Raw genomic sequence first — 18,106 nt, 5'->3', positions numbered from 1 at the left:
GAGAGTGAGTTTTTCTTGAGCACTCTAGGTTCTGGGAGGAGAGTGGTGAACAAGACAGACTTGGTCTCTACTCTCAGTGAGGGTAATCTGAGAGAAGTGTAATGAAAATGCAGCAAGGTGATGCTTTTGTCACACACAGTGCTCCAAAATCTTTTGTAATATACAGAGGCATTGAAGCGTTCTTGTCTCTCAAGGCGATGGGACTCCTTGCTCTGGTGTTCTAGAAGATATTCCCATTTCTTTCTATTGTCTCCAGTTTCTAGGTGAGTTTCTAACTTCTCCACACTCTGCTTACTTATACTGGCCCCCTACACTATGGGGGTTGTGTAATGATATGCCAATCTCCCGTTGGGACTGGTCTTTTTACTCCGTTTGAAGACTGCATTCAGCCACAGAGCAAGTGCTGCCCTTCAAATGAACGGCTTTGGTGTCCTTTCCCCTCTGAAGCAAAGATGTACCTTGAAAGGAAACACGTTATTTGTTAGCGTTCAAGACTGTTTTGGGAGCTTTCCCCTTTTGATCAGGTTAGAAATGCATTTTAGGTTTCCTTTCATTCTTAACACAAGACTGTTGCTTTTAGTTATTTTAGATTAAGTGAGCTAATCAGCCCTACAGAGGAATTTCACAGGAAATTATTACATTGTCGTGAAAGCTTTGAGAGGTGGTTCTGGAAATTCGGGCTGAGGGCCCGTGTCTGTGCTAGTGTGTATCAGTTAGCCCCACGTGTGCTGTAGGCAGTCTGGGGTATGTGTGGTGGCTTCATGCTATCAGGGGACCCAGGCTCCTGTCATTCTGCTCCACAGCCTTGACGTGTGGCCTCAGTTTCACCTCTGATCATATCTGTGTTCCAGGCAGGAAGGAGGAGGAAAGGAGTGGGGAAAGAACAAGCTTCCAGCTGAGTTAGCCCCTTTGAAGTCTTCCCCGGAAGCTCTACCCAGCGGCTTACGAGCCACGTTTGGCTGCAAGGAAGTCTGGGAAATGTAGTCTTTGAGCCTGGCACATCGCCGCCTATAATAAAATGAAAGTTCTGTTCGGAAGGAAGAAGGGGAGAATGGTTGTTAGGAGAGCAACCTGCAGTCTCTGCCACACTTAACCATGTATTTCAGCCAGGAAACAGGTGAAATTTGATTCACAGAATGGAATTAAGTCATCAGCACCAGTGGTCAATGCTTTCACCTGCCCTGAGATACTGGACAAATGAGGAGTTAGCTGTCAGTGCTTTTCACTGACAGTACGTCTCCTCGAGCTGCATTTCTTGGCCCCTGGTGGTATTCAGAAGCAGCAACCTCGCCCTAACTTCCGACAGAACCCCTGTTCTACGCTTGTTCTAGAATATTCTTCCCATTTGTTGAATTTCAGAGCAGGTGGTGACCTTTGTTCTCTACCTTGGGCTGCATAGGTAAAAAAAAGTACATTTGGTTTTGAGATGCTTTTAGACTTTTAGAGAATTTTTAAGTGCTCTACAGGCAGACCTTGTTTTATTGCACTTCAATTTATTGGGCTTCACAGAGATTGTGTTTTTTACAAATTGAAGGTTTGTGACAACTCTGCGTTGAGCAAATCTATTGGTGCTATTTTGCCAACAACATTTGCTTACTTCATGTCTCTGTCACATTTTGGTAACGCTAGCAATATTTCAAACTTTTTCACTATTTTATGTGTTACGGTGATCTGTGATCAGTAATCTTTGATGTTACTGCTACGACTTGCTGAGGGCTCAGATGATGGTTAATACTTTTTAGCCATAAAGTTTTTACAATTAAGGTATGTGCATTTTTTTAGACATAAAGCTATTGTACACTTAATAGACTACAGTATAGTATAAACATAACTTTTATATGCACTGGGAAACCAGAAAATTCGAGTGATTTGCTTTATTGTGATACTTGCTTTATTGCAGTGGTCTAGAACCGAACCCACAATATTTCTGAGGTTTGCCTGTATTTGCCTAATTTTAAAATAGAAACAGACTGTAAAATATTCAATATAGCAAAGCAGTTAAGAGTTTGGGCTATGGGATTAGACCTGAGTTCAAATCCCAATCCCACCAGATTCTAGTTGTAGAATCTTGGGCAAGTGATAGAAACTTCCTATCTATGCCTTAGTTTACTCACCTGTAAAGTAGAATAAAAGTTCCTACCTCATGGTTTTGATGAGGCCTAAATGAGATACCTGGCCCGTGGTGAGTGCTGAGTAACTGGTAGCTATTATTTCGTTAAGTCAATGAAACATAAGACTGATGACATATGCGGGTCACAGCCAGCTCAGAGAGAGCAGACAAGGGGAATTTGTAACTGGCATGCAAAGGTGAGATAGGCCTGCAGGGACGGGGCCTTCAGTAGGTGCTGAGATGACCAACGGTCGGACACATCCTTTTCCCACTCTGCTGGCCTCAGCCAAGTGTTCTAAGGATGGTAAGACTCTCCTGTGCAGTGGACAGGCACAGCCCCCACCAGCACAGGGAGGGTGGTGGCACTCAGGATGCCAGGCTGAAGGGAGCTTCACATCACACCGTGCAGAGGCCACGTCCGTCTGGGACTGAGCTCTTGTGAGATGTGTATGAAGGGCTGTCTTCCGCACACAGGGGCGGAGATCCCTGGGTATACTAGCCCATGGATCCATCAGGAATGACTATTGTGTACCCCTTTTCACAATAGAATTTGGAAGAATCAGACACGAGTGGCTGCATTCAGAGTGTAATTGGTACAACAGTAGTTTGGTTTTTTTTTTAATGCTATTGTCTGCTTACATTCTTTTTATGTATGTATGTATGTATGTATGTATGTATGGCTTTGTTGGGTCTTCGTTTCTGTGCGAGGGCTTTCTCTAGTTGTGGCAAGTGGGGGCCACTCTTCATCGCGGTGTGGGGGCCACTCTTCATCGCGGTGCGCGGGCCTCTCACTATCGCGGCCTCTCGTTGCCGAGCACAGGCTCCAGACGTGCAGGCTCAGTAATTGTGGCTCACGGGCCTAGTTGCTCCGCGGCATGTGGGATCTTCCCAGACCAGGGCTCGAACCCGCGTCCCCTGCATTGGCAGGCAGATTCTCAACCACTGCGCCACCAGGGAAGCCCACAACAGTAGTTTTGAGAAATTCGGTACAAGTTCATTTTTTCAGTATACATTTGTTACTATGTTCCAGGAGCTGTTCTAGGCACTTGGAAAATACATATAAACATGTGTATTCTTGCCAAGAACCTTTTGAGATGGGGACTATTGTTACCCTCATTTTACAAGTGGGGAAACTGAGGTATTGAGACGTTGTCATTTGCTGGAGAACACACAGTTAATAAGTAGCAGAGCCAGGGAGCTGCTTTCAGAGCCTCTGCATGTAACCTAATTTAAGGTTATCGTGGCGACCTCCTGCAGCTCCCTTTGGTGGAGAGGCATTGCTCAAACCTGCTTTTCAGAGCAGGTTAAGGGGTGCCTGTCCCTACCTGTTGTAAAATCATGTGCAGGAAGGATTTGTATACAGGCCCAGGGCAGAAGGGAGGGGCAGCTTCTTGCTGGTTAAAGAAAAAAAAAAAAAAAAAAAAAAGAGCCTTCTCCCTGACCCACTTATTGAAGAGTCATGGGGGATTTCCAAGCATATGGTGGGCTCTCTTAAAAACAGTTAACAGTTTAAAAGCTGGAGAAAGAAACCACCAATTTCTCTGTTTTTTTCTTCCACAAATAGGATACACTTTGTTAAGAGAATGCATGTTTGTTTAATGAACCACACTGAGGCTGGATTCTGGCCAGCTGATAAACAAGTGTACTGCCTAGTACAGAAGTCATTTCTCTAGTTTCTGTTTTTTAGGGTCCAAAAATGTGTTGTGGGCATCTTTCACATAGGAGAATTTGTAAAACCAGAGCTTCAGGCTAGAGATTGGCAAGTAAAATACGACGGTTGGACCTGAGGCCTTCGGCTTTGAACTGTGGGTGTTCCTCCCGCACGTGTAGAACAGGCAGACTGGATGTCTGTGGTCTCCGGAGAGCCCTGAGCCTAGATTCGCAGCCCCCACCCCTAGCATGCTTTAGGCCTCGTGGTCTGCAGACTGGCATTCTATTTTCTTCCTGGTCTCGAGGGCCAACTCTAATGAATGCTTTTTTCCTACGTTGATGTTTTTAATCTCCAAGTTGTTGTTTACCATATTATTTGTGGTAAGTGAAACCCTTTTGTAGGGGGTATGAAAAAGATCAGTAAGTATTATATTTAACCCTCTCTGGAGCCTCCCTAGCATGGCTCACCGGCCGCTTACACCTGAGCTGCAGGTTGGAGAGGAAATGCTCTTTTCCTGTCCCTTCGCCCTGGCTCAGATTCTCTGACATTGGTGCTCCACGGCCATCCTCTCCGGTTAGTCCCATGAGGACAGCCATCCTTACAAGTTTCTCCCGTGAGGAGAGGAGTGCCCTTTGTGGGATGCTTCTCTCCTCACCTCTTTCAGGGAACCCAGAGACAGCCCCAGAGCCTGGCACCTGCTCCAAGCTGGGCCTCAGTCCCTGGGGTGTCTCCCCCCAACCCTGGTCTGGTTAGCTTGGTATGTTCAGGAGGAGGGGTCAAGAACCAGATTTTGTCTCAAAGGAACTGTCTCAGCTTTCATTTCTGCTTTCCCACACTCGGGATACTTTTTCCTCTAGAATTTTGTTCTCTAAAAGTAGACTGTTTTTAAAAATTAAGGCTGTGGAAGGCAGTTTCTGGGAGGCAGGGAAAGCTCTATTTCTGCCCTGGTGCTGGGTATGCGAGTGTTCATTTAATAGCGACTTGGAGCTGTATGCTTACGACTTGTGCACTTTTCAGTATGTATATTTTACCTGAACAACAGACACGAAGATTTTGTGATTTATTATGAGAGGAGTATCAGCTCATCTGTTGCCAAGAAAGAACAAAAGGAAGGAAGATGATACAAGAAGAGATGAACCCATTTCAATTGATGTGAAAATGGGGGGGGGTCCAAGGTGAAAGTGGGCAGTGACCCAATAATTTTAGGTATTCCTCCTAAAGATGTGTGCAACATTTTAGTAGTGTTTGTTATTATAGTGGTGGAAAACTGAAAACAATTAAATGTCAAGTCATAGTTAAACGATGGCACAACCAAAAATGGAATGAGATTTTGCTATTATGAAGTATGCCATAGGACTTCCCTGGTGGTCCAGTGGTTAAGAATCCGCCTTCCAATGCAGGGGACGTGGGTTCAATCCCTGGTCGGGGAACTAGCATTCCGCATGCCATGGGGCAGCTAAGCCTGTGCACCACAACTACTGAGCCCGCACGCTCTAGAGCCCTCGTGCTGCAACTAGAGAGAAGCCCGCATGCCGCAACGAAAGATCCTGCATGCCGCAACGAAGATCTCATGTGCCGCAACTAAGACCCGATGCAGCCAAGTAATAAAAAAAGATTTTGCCATAAATGTTTGTTTATTAAAGCCACTTATAAAAGCATAGTGCAATCCCATTTTTTAAAAGTATACATTTTATATATATGCATAGAAAATAATCAGGAAGAATGTACACCGTAATATTAACAATGGATTATTCCTGAGGTAAAGAATTATGGGTGATTCTTATTACCTTATCTTTTAAGTGTTTTCTTCCAATGAGCATGCATTTCTTCTACAACGCGGTAAGAGAGGAAATGCGTGTGTAGGGCTGCAGTTTGGGCTCTTAGCTTCCTCGCCAGAGTCTGTCTGGTACGTTCCCACATCTGCTGGTCTGGGGGAGGCCAGGGCCTGTACCAGCTGCTGTCACAATTCTGCCTTTACAAACTGTAAAAACTCACCGACGATCCCAGGAGCATGTTCAAATACAAAATCTCAAGTTCAGAGAGAGCTGACTTCCCTTCAGCTTTCCTGATGTTCAAATCTTGTTTGCAAAGGGCAGCTTCTCCTCTTTCATGGGTCCCTCTGCAACGCAAGGGCTGGGGGAACCATCCTGCCTCGACTTTGGGATTTCACAGAGGTTTTCTTCAGAGGTCTAGTTCTTCATTTTCCAGGATTCAGTTCACCCCTTCCACTTTATTTGAGGAATTCCTGCTACCTGTATTGTTTCACGCTTGATTATTAAAAAGTCTGATCCTGTTCAGCTACATCATAGAACTCTGTCAAGTCCTCTTGTCTTATTTCATTACCTCCTTGGGGCTCTGGGCGCAGTAATGGGTCTATCACAGGTGCTCAAAAAATCACTCGTTCTCTTGAGGCTTGAGACACAGCTCCCCATGTTGAGACAGAGGCCTCCAGAAGAGAGATCTGAACCATGTGGAGGTTGAGCCCTGAGCCCTGCTGGGACTCTGGTCCAGCTGCCCCCCATCTCTGGGCTTCAGCCTCCTCCTTTGTAAATGGCTGGGGAAGAGGTTGGGGCTGAGTGGGTGCCGAGGCCCCTGCCAGCCCTCACAGCCTTGTTCTGAGAACACAGCTTGCGGTATAGCTCTGGCCTACCTCCCCTTTACCCCAATATGGGAGCGCAACGGTATTATAACCCTTGCGGTGTACCGTAGACACGGTAGAGTCTCGTTTTGTGTCAATTAAAGTAAACACGTAAAGAAAAAGTTAACCCTTCCCACCCCACCCCCAGGAAAACAATAATAATGAGAATGAATACATGTGGAAGGAAGGAAGGCTGGAGAAACCGAAAGGGAAGGACTCTTGCTCTCCCCGTCAGGAGGGTTCTCAGTTTGAAGTCTTGTAGTGGCTGTCACGCGGGGCCCATCGCCATGCTAGGTGCATCTCTCTGAAGGGCTGGGCTTGCCTCCCTGTCTGACCACAGGCCTGGAAGAGAGGCAGGTGACCATCACTGCAGCAAGAGCCCCTGCAATGCGATGCAGCATTCACCCGTGTCTACCCACCCCTCACCAACCTCCCAGCCTTCATGGGGGTCTGAGGACTTGTCCCTGCGGCACCAGCACTGGGTGAATGACCTCAGCAACCCTGCCAAGAGCTTTCCTTGTGCCATCTTGTTTAATCCTCACGGCAACCTGAGGGGTAGCCACTGGGGATGAGAAGTTAGAGAACGTGCCCAAGGTCACATAACTAGGAGGTGGTGGAGCCAGGATCTGAAGCCAGTTAGCCTAGCTTCTTAGAGACTTTGTCAAGGTCCCCATGGAGGTGAGAGAAGCAGGCTGATAACCAAGCCATCATCTGACTTGATTCTCAGCCCTCAGGAGGATCACAGTGATAGGGGAGGATGTGAAAGAACCACCACCATCAACCAAGCAGAGCTACTTTACCTGAAAGTCCCTTTGACAACCCAAATTTGATGCTGCACTAAAAATGTGTTAATTCAGGACTGGGCTGGCACCTTCTAAATGGGCTGATTCATCGTGAGTGTCATGTCTACACACACCATCCTCCAAAACCTCTGTGTTGAAGCTGAGCTGCCCTTGGTCATCACTGAGTTTATTAACTCATGCGTGAGTTCCTCATATTTTTAATCTGCATAGCTTTGTATTTCAGGGCAGAGTTTTATTCTCAGTTGCTCATTTCAAAATGAGAATTTTCAGAAAAGATAGAGATAAGGGACGATTCTCCTCCAAAAGCTCCCAACTGTACCCTGAATATTGAAATTGCTAAAAATCCTTCTCTGCTTTTAAAGAGTCTTTATCCCCTTGGTATATCACCTCTAGTATATGCATTGGAAATTCATTACATTTCCACTGTTAAAAATAATGATGTATAAGACAGTGAATTTGGGTTCCTGCAGAGAAATATCAAGGAGTGTGAAATGCGAACCCCAGGCATAAAACTTGAAACATTTTCACCTACCGAAAGGAACTGGTGAATATAGTTGGTTATCGTTAATGCCCTCTGCCCCGGCCCCCAGCCACAGAGAGGAGCCTGGGCTTTGAATAGCAGTTGCAGCTCTGCTACTTGCTAGCAGTATGGCCTTGGACAAGTCACTAAATGTGTTAAGCCTCAGTCTCCTCGTCTGTAAAATGGTGGTCACAGTAACTATTTTAAAGGTTGTTATGAAACTTGAAACTTTATATATATATATATATATATATATGGCACTGGTACACTTTAGGCTTTCATCAAATGGTTGTTATTATTCAATATTATTGATAATTGGAGGGTAAGCATATCTCTGCCACCTTGGGTAGGTTTCCTGATCTCTGAGCCAGTGATCTGTGAGATGGTACCACGGTGTTTCCCCCATGGCGTTGCTGTGAGGGTAAGGAAGACCCTGGGTATAACTCCCACCACAGAGCTGGGCTAGAGTGGGCGCTTGCAGGATGTTAGCACAGGGCTGCCTGGCCGAAGCTCGAAGGAGAGAGGAGACTGAGGCCTCTCTTCCAGACACTGTTTTTGGTTTTTGTTTTTTCCTAATCGCTTCAGAAAGATCATGGGCTGGAACTGGGTAAGGGAGTCGAACTGCCAGATAGCTAATTGCCCCTACCCCTGGTCCTCCTTTCTTCCCGCTCCAGTCCTTGGCAGCAAATCAAGGCCCCGAATTGCCACAGGGAAATTAGGAACTGAGGCCATTCTTTATTTGGTTCAGGTGATAAAACTGGCCGTCTCTCAAAAAAGTCTAGACCAAGCCAATAGGAAAAAATAAGTTTTCTTAAGAAAACTACAAGACCCAGCTGGAATCATCCAGATAAATAGACCTCAGGTCTTCGGAGGAGCTAGGATTAATTGGGGGAATTCTTCAGATGGGCTTTTTGATACTAGGCCAAATAAGACAGACATTTCCTGAAGTCACACTTCTCTTCCCCTAAGCCCAACCTGGGCCTCCATTTTCTCCCCAATGTCAGCCTTCTGCCTCTCTTTGTTCAGGCACTATGCTGACTCCCTGGCCCCCAGGACTCCACTGCCATGGCCTCTCTCTGGGAAAGGTTCCCACCATCTGCTGCTTGGGGAGCCAGGACCTGTGTCCAGGGCTGCCTGGGGTTAGCAGGCCCAGAGGTTATAAGAGACTCACCTGGGACATTTGCAGACGCGTCTTCGGCTCCCTGGATAAGTAAAAAGAAGGGATAAAGTGACTGCCCCATCACGACGAATAGTTCCCAAATATGGTTTCTCCTTCACTTTTCCTATTTATTTAGGATTATAACTCTTTTTTTTTTTTTTCTAGTGTGGCTATGACTATTTTATTTAAAGCAAACAATAACTACATTGACATTATAAAAAAGACATAATAAACTTGTAAAATGACATTAGTGCATAATGATGATTGACACTGTGAAGATTAATTTATATTATAAAGAAATAAGCTGTAAAGAAAGCATGATATAATATTTATATTTTATGGTTTTAATAGTTATTATTAAAAATTTTAAAAATTGTAGACAGTTTACAATATGGTGTTAGTTTCAGCTGTACGGCAAAGTGATTCAGTTATACAAATAATATGTATATATTTTTTCAGATTCTTTTCCATTATAGGTTATTACAAAAACATAGTTCCCTGTGCTATACAGTAAGTAAGATTATCACTCATGAGAGTCCAGGTGAGGGCTTCGTTCCTATCCCTCTTTGTATCAATTTTAAAAACATTGCATATACACACTACCAAATGTAAAATCGATAGCTAGTGGGAAGCAGCCACATAGCCCAGGGAGATCAGCTCGGTGCTTTGTGACCACCTAGAGGGATGGGATAGGGAGGGTGGGAGGGAGACGCAAGAGGGAGGAGATATGGGGATATATGTATATGTATAGCTAATTCACTTTGTTATACAGCAGAAACTAACACACCATTGTAAAGCAATTATACTCCAATAAAGATGTTAAATAAAAAACATTGCAAATACAGATGTGGGTGAACGTGGGTTAGTACAATCACCTGTGTGGGATCCAAGACGGGGTGGGGGGCTCGCAAGGAGGGGGACCAAAGATAAACCATTGCCTGTCGTGGTTCTGACCCAGCCCTCCCGGGCACAGGTCCCAGGGCCACAGAGCCCACCCCCCCCCGCGCCCCCCGCGCCCTGTCCCAGGCGTTTGTAATAAGCCCAGACCTGTGCGCTTGCTACAGGCTTTGCCCAGGGAACACCCCACCCCTGCTGCTGCCGCTCCGGGGCACTGTCTTCCTAAAAACCTCCCGGAGAGCGGAAAGAGCAGCGCGAAGGGGTCTTCCCGCGTTCTCTCTCCAGGAAAGACAAAGGCTGCGCCTGGCCCTGCGGAGCAGCTCGGAGTCCCAGGAATTCCAACTCCGACTCCCGGCAAGGGCTGCCTAGAGCGAAGCCGCGCAAAGGGCGGGAGTCGGGCGGACTCTCCCTGCCGCGATTCCCTAGGACTTACGACGGTGGCAGATGACCGTGATGACCAATAACAGGAGAAGGATGGCGCAGGTCCCGGCCAGGGGCGCCCAGATGTAGATATCGCAGGAGAAATCCAGCCCCCTTGTGTCTACTGACGACACAGAAGACACCGACATTTAGGAGCGGGCCCGGGATCCCTCACCCCACCCCGCCAGCCGGGGCACTTCCCTCTCCCGGCTCCGTCTCTCGGTTTCCCCACCACTCGGGCTGCCCTCGGCTCTACCTGCAGGATCAGGGCTGCAGGTAGAGGGCTCTCCCCGCGCCCGCCTCACCTGCGCTGCCCGCCGAGGGCCGGCACACCTCTGGGCGCGGAGACACAGTCTGCAACGCTTTGGTGGGCGCCCGCGTGGATGGTGGCGTCGCCGGCGTCGTGGTGGGCTTCGCTGCGGGAGCAACAGAGAGTGGTTAGGGGCCGGGCTGGAGCTGTGCACGCGAACCCTCCCCACCGCTCCGCGCGCCTTGGCCAAGTGGGCGCCTCCTCCCGATTTTCCACTGGAGGAGCCGTAGACCGCCGCCCGCGCGGAGCTCTGCGCTCAGGGCAGGGGAGATGGGGTGGGACCTCCTGGTCCGCGAACCGCACCCGGCGCCTCGGACGTGAATGCAGGGCCCGCTCCCCTCCGCCCGGCCTCTCTCCAGGGCCCCACCAGAAACCTCGTGGGCTTGGCGGTGATACCCGCATTTTACTGACCAGCAAAGGGAGGCTCAGAGAATTTAAGTACAACTTGCCCAGGATCACACAAGCCCGGAACTCGAGCCCAGATCAACCGGACCTAAAAAGCCATCTTCAGTTCCTATCCAGTCGCACTCTAGCCCCTAGCCTCAGTTTCCTCATCTGTGAAATGGGAACAGTATCTAAGTAGCCCCCAGGGGCGCTAAGAGGCTCGAAGCGTGTGAAAAACGGACTCAGACTGAGCCCCAAACCCCACACCGAGGGGTGCCACGCCCCGGGCGCCCGGACCTGGCAAGAAGACAGGCACGAAATTGCTGAAGTACATAACCGAGTTGCTCATGAACGAGCAAAAATAGTAGCCTTGGTCCTCCTCGCGGAAGCGGTGCAGAGTGAGGTGGAAGTTGGCGCCCTCGGCCTTGGCGCCGGAGATGTAATTGGTGTCCAGCCCCTCGGCCGGCTTGGACCGCGTGCTGGAGAGGTACACTAGGAAGATGGGTCTGGAGGCGGCCCCGGGCTTCTGGTAGAGCCAGGAGCAGCCCGACGTCATGCTGGACTGCAGCACCTCGCAGTGCAGCTTCACCTTCTCGCCCAGGCGAGCCTGCACCTGCACCGGCGACATCCGGAACGAGAATGACTCGAGGACCGCGGCGGCATCTGCGGGGCACAGGCAGTGAGGCTGAGCCGGGAGCCCCGCGCCCCGCGCCCCGCGCCCCCCGCCAGCCCCGGCCCCGTCTTCCCCAGGGGTCGCCAACTCACGGAGCACCAGGGCCAGCGGCAGGAGCAGGGCGGTCACCGGCGAGGCCATGGCGCGCTCCCCGCGGCGCCGCTCCGCTCGCGGCTCGAAGCTCGAAGGAGCGCAGGAGCCAGTGGGACGCCGACCGGGGAAGTTGCGCCCTTCGGCCGGCCGCGGAGCCGATTTCGCGTTCGGAGGATGTGATGTCACGTGAAGTCCCGCGGAGGAGAGAGTCGCCCTCCTTTTCGCGGTTGTCACCTTCCAGCCCAGAGAGGGGGCTGGGGTCCGTGAATGGAGGCCGTCGAGGCAGCCTTGACGGGAAGCTGGGAATGGTTGAGAACCGCGGGTTTGAGGACAAGGAAAAGGGCTTGGAAGTGGCCCTTGGAATGGCTCTCCTGTGGGTGTGACAGCGGCAGGGGATAGAGATGAGAGATTTCAAGAAGGGAGGGTGAGTGAGCAGGAAGGAGAGAGAAGTGTCCACTTCCTTTGCCCTCACTCAAAGTGGCCCTAGCACCGGCACCTTGGGGCTTTGGGGCCGTAAAATGGGCCCTGAGGGCTGAAGAGGAGTTCGTGACTGGCCCACTCCTCCGGAGCTCCAAGGGGCAGCAGCCACTCAAGCCTTTTGTGACCTCTGCTGACCACACCCTTCAGGCTCTCCCCAGCAGCTGCACCTGGCCACACAGCCTCACTCCTTCCGGCGCCCACCCAGCAGTCTCCACACCAGCCCCTCTCCTGGCCAGTCCCCCAGCCACCCTGCTGTGAACATTATTCTCCAAAAGGGCATCTGATGGTATCACTCCCGCAACCTTCCATGACCTGCAGGACCGCGTGGCAGCTCAGCCCTGGCTTGGCCCCGAGCCTTTGGGTTCTGGCTGCTCCCAAGCCTCTGCCCTGGTCTTTCCCATCCACCTACCGCTGCATTCCCACAGGGCCTGAGATTATCTGAACTGTGGGCTCCTCTTGCCTTTGCTGTTCCCTATGCCTGGAATGCTGTTCTGTTTCCTCCCCGGGCCCAGCTCCCGTGCTAGGGGACTTGGACCTCACTCCTCTGTACCTCTGGCTATGGGTGCTTGGTGGGGACAAGTGTGCAGCCTGGGTGAATGCTTGGGTGGAGACAGTTCTCCCTGTCTGAACCTGACACACACTTGGCCACTTCCTTTATGTCTTCTGCTGTCCGGAAAACTTCCGCCCCATAGTGGGTGCCCTCTCTCATTTCTTCAGGGTCTTCCCACTTTGCATCCCATAGTGGGTGCCCTTCCTGCTGCTGCTGCCTGATTCTAAGCCAGCTGGCATTATCTGTTCCATGTGTCTGCCCCACCCGTGAGTTCTGCCCCGCGGCAGTGGCGAGAACTATTTTCCAGACACACGCCCCGGCGCCCCCTCTGCCCCCCGCCGCGAGGTTGCATGTCATGTCACATCACAGCTTGGGCTGAGCTGTGTTTGCAGAACTGTACTCCCCTCGTGCGGTCTGAACTTAAGTGTTGGGTGGGCTTCTTTTTTTTTTTTTTTTTTTTTACTTTGATTTCAACCCCCTCCCCCAGCCCTCCGCCCAAAGCATCAAAGGTGCTTACTCTAACGTGGACCATTTATATTTAGACATGTTTTTTTTACAGTGTCTTTTAATTTTATTTATTTATTTATTTATTTATTTATTTATTTATTTTTGGCTGTGCTGGGTCTTCGGTTCGTGCGAGGGCTTTCTCTAGTTGCGGCAAGTGGGGGCCACTCTTCATCGCGGTGCGGGGACCGCTCTTCATCGCGGTGCGCGGGCCTTTCACTATCGCGGCCCCTCCCGTTGCGGGGCACAGGCTCCAGACGCGCAGGCTCAGCAGCTGTGGCTCACGGGCCCAGCCGCTCCGCGGCATGTGGGATCTTCCCAGACCAGGGCTCGAACCCGTGTCTCCCGCATTAGCAGGCAGACTCTCAACCACTGCGCCACCAGGGAAGCCCTACAGTGTCTTTTAAATTACAAAAGTTATGTATTCTTGAAAAACTTCAGACAATACAAAAAAGAGTATGGGGAAATTTCCCTGTCTCAGTTCTCCTCACCATCATCCATCCTCCGGAGAAAAGCACTGTTAACAGTTAAGTGTGCTCCTCAGATGTAATCTATGCATCAACAGCTGCTTACACACCATTTTTGACACATGGTTGTACTATGCACATATTTTTTGCAACTTGCCTTTCTTGTCTAACAGCAGAAGAAAGCTTTCTGTGTCAGCACCTGTAGATCTACTCCATATTTCTAAAGAGGCGCATTTTATATGGGTGTTCCCTAACTTAGTTTTCCTATTAATAGACATTTAAGCAGTTTCTCAATTTTTGCAATTACTAGTAAGGCTGTAGTAGATACAACGTATCTGTATCATTGAGGAGTCACTCATGCACATGTAACATTTTCAGATGGAAGACAGGCAGGTGGGGGAAGGAAAACCCTTTGTAACTGTAAATATGACTGTGGCACACAGCAGTGGGTCCCCTGGCATATCGATATATGTGTGTGTGTGTGTTCCTGGCTGTGTAGACACAGTGCTGTGCCTTAACTTACATCAATGAGGGTGACAAGGAAACAGCCAAGTCCAGATAGGCCACTGACAAGGCAATCCTCTTTTTAGATAGTTTCCCATTTTGCTTCGTCTCTGTTCCCACTGCAGGAATGTTCAATGGCCCTTCTGGCCAAAAGATGCAATCAGGAGGGTGGTGAAGAGGATGGCCAGCCACAAAGGCATACCTTGCTGGTGGAGGAAGCATTGGAGGGGAGCCAGAGTCAACCCGCAGATATTTGGATCTTGGGAACCAGGTCCCTGAGTACGATGATGGCCAGATTCTGGGGTACAAGACTTGAAAATAGAATCGTCCTATCCCAATCTCCTGAAAGTGAACTGCAGCTGGTTTGGAGGTCTTCCAGCCTTGCAGTTAAGAAAAGTGTCAGCCGTGTGTGTGGCAGCCCCTTTTGTGCAGAGCATGACAGAGGATGGGGGGATGTCAGGGCAACATGTCAAACCCACCAAGGAGGCTTTGCGACCCCAATGATATTTTTCACAGAACTGGTAGAGTCTCAATGAAACCACAGTGACATCCGCCCTGCAAAAGACAGGAGAACAGATGCAATTGTGCAAGTTCTGGGGATGCTTGTTTGCTGCAGGGCCAGGTGTGCAGAGGGCTGGGTGGGGCCTGCCAGGTAAGCTTCCACATCCCACACTGTGTGGCACTCACATGGGGTGGATGAAGAAAGGGGAACAGCAGCACTCTGTCAAATAAACTCCTTATTTTTAAAGATATCCAGAGAGAGAGAGAGAGAGAGAGAGAGAGGGTAAGAGAGTAACCAGTTTCTATGCTGAATTTAAACAGGTCTTTGTTTTTCCTCAAGGTGTATGTTCTTAAGCCATGCAAATACTTTTTTACATTAATTAAAGACTATTCAGAACACATAACTGCGCAGGGCAGTGGTAGGAAATTAATCAGCTCCTAAGACGCTGACTCAGGGCCAACCTGGAATCACGGTGTTGGAAGTTGCCTGCTGTCTCCCCTTCCTGGTCCAAGAGATGTTACCGTCTCCTTGGAAAGAGTTAGCTTGTTTGGGCCTAGAAAGGCCTTTGAACTCTAGAATTATCAGAGCCTTGCTTTATCTCAATCACAAATACCTGTTAATTCTACCTCACTTCTGCTATTTCCACTTTTCCACCCCCCAGGCTCCCAAGTTCAACAAGGCTACTGTCATCTCTTGTCTGGACTTTCGCAGTGGTCTCCTAACTGGCCACCCCACTTCTACTCTGGTCTCTTCCCGTGCTTCTGGTCCCTTTCAGTGAAAATCTTGTCCTGCCAACCCTGTGCTCCATCCTGCAAGGGCTTCCCATGGTCCCTAGGAGAACACTGGGGGATCCTGGATGTTGTCTGAGGCCCTGCACACTCGGCTCTGCAGCCCATCTTCATCCCCTCCCGCTTGCCTCCTTCACACCTCCTAGGCTTGGTGCCTCTCTGTTTCTCCTCAGCGCCATTGCCTCCATGCTATTCTTTTAGCCTGGCTTGTTCTCAGCTCTGCTCTCTGCTTAGTAAACTCCTCTTCCTTAAGACCCAGTTCAAGCATCTCCTCCTCCTGGGCTCAGCCCCTTGCCCCCTCCCTGTGCTCCCAGGCAGTATAGACCATATGCTTCTCAGTGTCACCTGGACCTTGGGCGTCCCTGGACTGAAGCACTTATTCTGCACAGCAACGGTGTGTTTGCTCATCCAGCTTGATGACCAGACCCTTGGTGTCTTGAGGAAGAGACCTTGTATTGTTCATGTTTATATCGAGGTGCCTAATAGGCCATGGCACACGCTTGGTCTTCAAGAAACCCTTGTTTTGTAAAAGCTAAATGCAGCATAGAGCAGATCAGAGGAGGTAGAGATTGCTCATTTCAGGTAAGAGTGCTCAGGGAAGGCTTTACAAAGTGGCTGGTTTGTAGATAAGGTAAGAATTAGGAGAGAGGTTGCTTAGAATGAGGCACTTGACTTCTAATCAAGATGGTGCTGATACCATGTTTTAATACGTAGTAATGGTATGGTTGAAGGTAAAAGAAGGAGATGGAGGAAGGGGAGAAGATAGATGCATTCAAAAGCAAGGCGAGTGTCATCCTGGATGTAGGGGTGGAACCAGGGCTGAAATCTGGGGCCAGCTTGTTGGGGTCTGTTCCTGAGTCTGTGTCTTGGGTCAGGATTTCTCTTGGTGAAAGTCTGGAGAAAGCTGTGCGCTTCTCCATAGTCAAGGCTCACATAGGGCTGCTCCCCTATAGTGTCGGGAGGGCAGGCCAGAGACTGGAGCTGTGGCAGTGTCACTACTGGACAGGAGCCCAGAGCCATCAGAATAAGGCCTGGTTCTGACTGTGGGCCCTGAAAAAACCCAGGAGGATGCAGTATAAAGAGAGAGAGATTTTTAAAGTTCCCATTCAAGATGAGATTATGTAGACACTCAAAATTCAAAATATATGTAAAGATATTTAACTAAAATTGGGATGGGAGTTCACTCCAGAAGAGATGCAAATTATAGAACAATCTGAAAAGAGTTTGAAACAGAGAACAAGAAGGTGTAAAAAATGCAGAAATTAAACAAGAACAACTGAATAAATACTGATAAATACTGAGCATCCTGGAAATGAAATCTATATATAGTTTAGATATAAACTAGGATACACTCTAGATTAGACATAGTTGAAGGGACAATTAGTGAAATGGAAACTAGCATTGAGGAATTCACAGAGACTGCAATGCAGGGAGATAAAGACAGAAGCAGTTTGAAAAGCTATTGAGATGTGAATCAGTATTGTGAAATGTTTAATGGGATTTCAGAAAGAAGAGAATAAAGGGAGTGTGGAGAAGGAAAAATGGAAGAGATCATTGCTTATGATTTTCTACAATTAAAGACACAAGTGATCAGATCAAAAGTGCTCCCAGAATGCCAAATAGGATAAGTAAAACTATGTCCATCTCTGAACATATCAAGATGAACCACAAGACTTCAAAAGCAAAGAGAGGAAGGCATCCCAGGAGGCCAGAAGAAGTTGAGATGATGTTTAAAATATGCTTGGGGGAGGCTTAGTCACAGTTTGGATGGGGTGAAGAGAGTAAGAAGCTGATCTGTGATGGGAAAAACCCACATATCAGTTGACAACTTGTATTCACGCTGTGTCATTCTCCTCTCTTGGTGCAGACACACGTTTGCTGTAAAGTTGCATCAACTTGCTACAGATCTTTAATGTCAAGAACATTCAAACAGAAGCATCCTGAATGCAATTGGAGAGCCAGGATTTGAATTCAAGAGAGGGGCCAGGGCTGGGGTGGCAGCCTCTGCAAGGGGGTAATAATTTAAGTTGTGAGAGTGGGTCTGATTGCAAAGAGAGGTAGAGTGGAGGGGAGGAGTAGAAGAGGATATGGAACCTTTAGGGAAGGTGCATATTTAAGGAGAGGGAAGAAGACATTGGCATTAATTCAGGTGGTGTAGGAACTTCAGGATGGGGCTTGAGAAGGTGGCAAGCCTTTATGGAGAAGGGGCTGCTGCAGGTTTGGGCTATAAAGGAGCTTTGGGAGGGCATTCAAGCTTGGGACAGCTTGAATACAGCCCATAGCAGGAAGAGATTGTAAGCCTGTGTTCAGTGCCTGGTCCACTTAAGGACATGCTTATCAGAGGAAGACTCACAGGTAGGGAGGGAGGCAGGGGAGGGAGGGTAGGCTGGGGAGGGTAGGGAGTTGGAGTAATGTTGGATGAGGTGACATTGATGTCTGCACCTCATTTATTGTTCATTCACTTAAATGTTTCTTCCATTCACTTTTTTTTTAAGTTACGAAAGCATTTGGAAAAAATAGAGCAAATAATATAAAACACTCATATGCTCCTCAGAAAACACCCCTCAAAACTAATGTGTTAGCATTTTGTCATATTTGCTTCAGATAAACGTTACAGATACAATTGCAGCAACCTCAAATAACTTGCCTCCTC

At 48.7% G+C, this 18,106-nt stretch overlaps 1 protein-coding gene across 2 annotated transcripts; it reads right to left on the bottom strand.

The window, feature by feature from the left end:
• Positions 1-6,577: 6,577 nt before the first annotated feature.
• Positions 6,578-11,764, bottom strand: CD8A (CD8 subunit alpha). 2 transcript variants are annotated; one of them, XM_057558461.1, is made up of 6 exons: positions 11,658-11,764; positions 11,190-11,555; positions 10,504-10,614; positions 10,208-10,322; positions 8,894-8,920; positions 6,578-6,741 (listed from the first exon to the last, which is right to left on the bottom strand). In XM_057558461.1, the coding sequence occupies exons 1-6, from the start codon at positions 11,704-11,706 to the stop codon at positions 6,690-6,692; spliced, it is 720 nt and encodes a 239-aa protein (XP_057414444.1). In that variant the 5' UTR covers positions 11,707-11,764; the 3' UTR covers positions 6,578-6,689. The 2 variants fall into 2 exon arrangements, with proteins under 2 accessions (XP_057414444.1, XP_057414442.1); XM_057558459.1 differs by having other exon boundaries at positions 10,208-10,319; positions 11,658-11,740.
• Positions 11,765-18,106: the final 6,342 nt, after the last annotated feature.

The sequence above is a fragment of the Balaenoptera acutorostrata genome, chromosome 12 (assembly GCF_949987535.1).
Source record: "Balaenoptera acutorostrata chromosome 12, mBalAcu1.1, whole genome shotgun sequence".
Classification (NCBI taxonomy): domain Eukaryota; kingdom Metazoa; phylum Chordata; class Mammalia; order Artiodactyla; family Balaenopteridae; genus Balaenoptera; species Balaenoptera acutorostrata.
The sequence above is the reverse complement of the archived record's forward strand: the minus strand, read 5'-3'. Positions and strand labels throughout refer to the sequence as shown.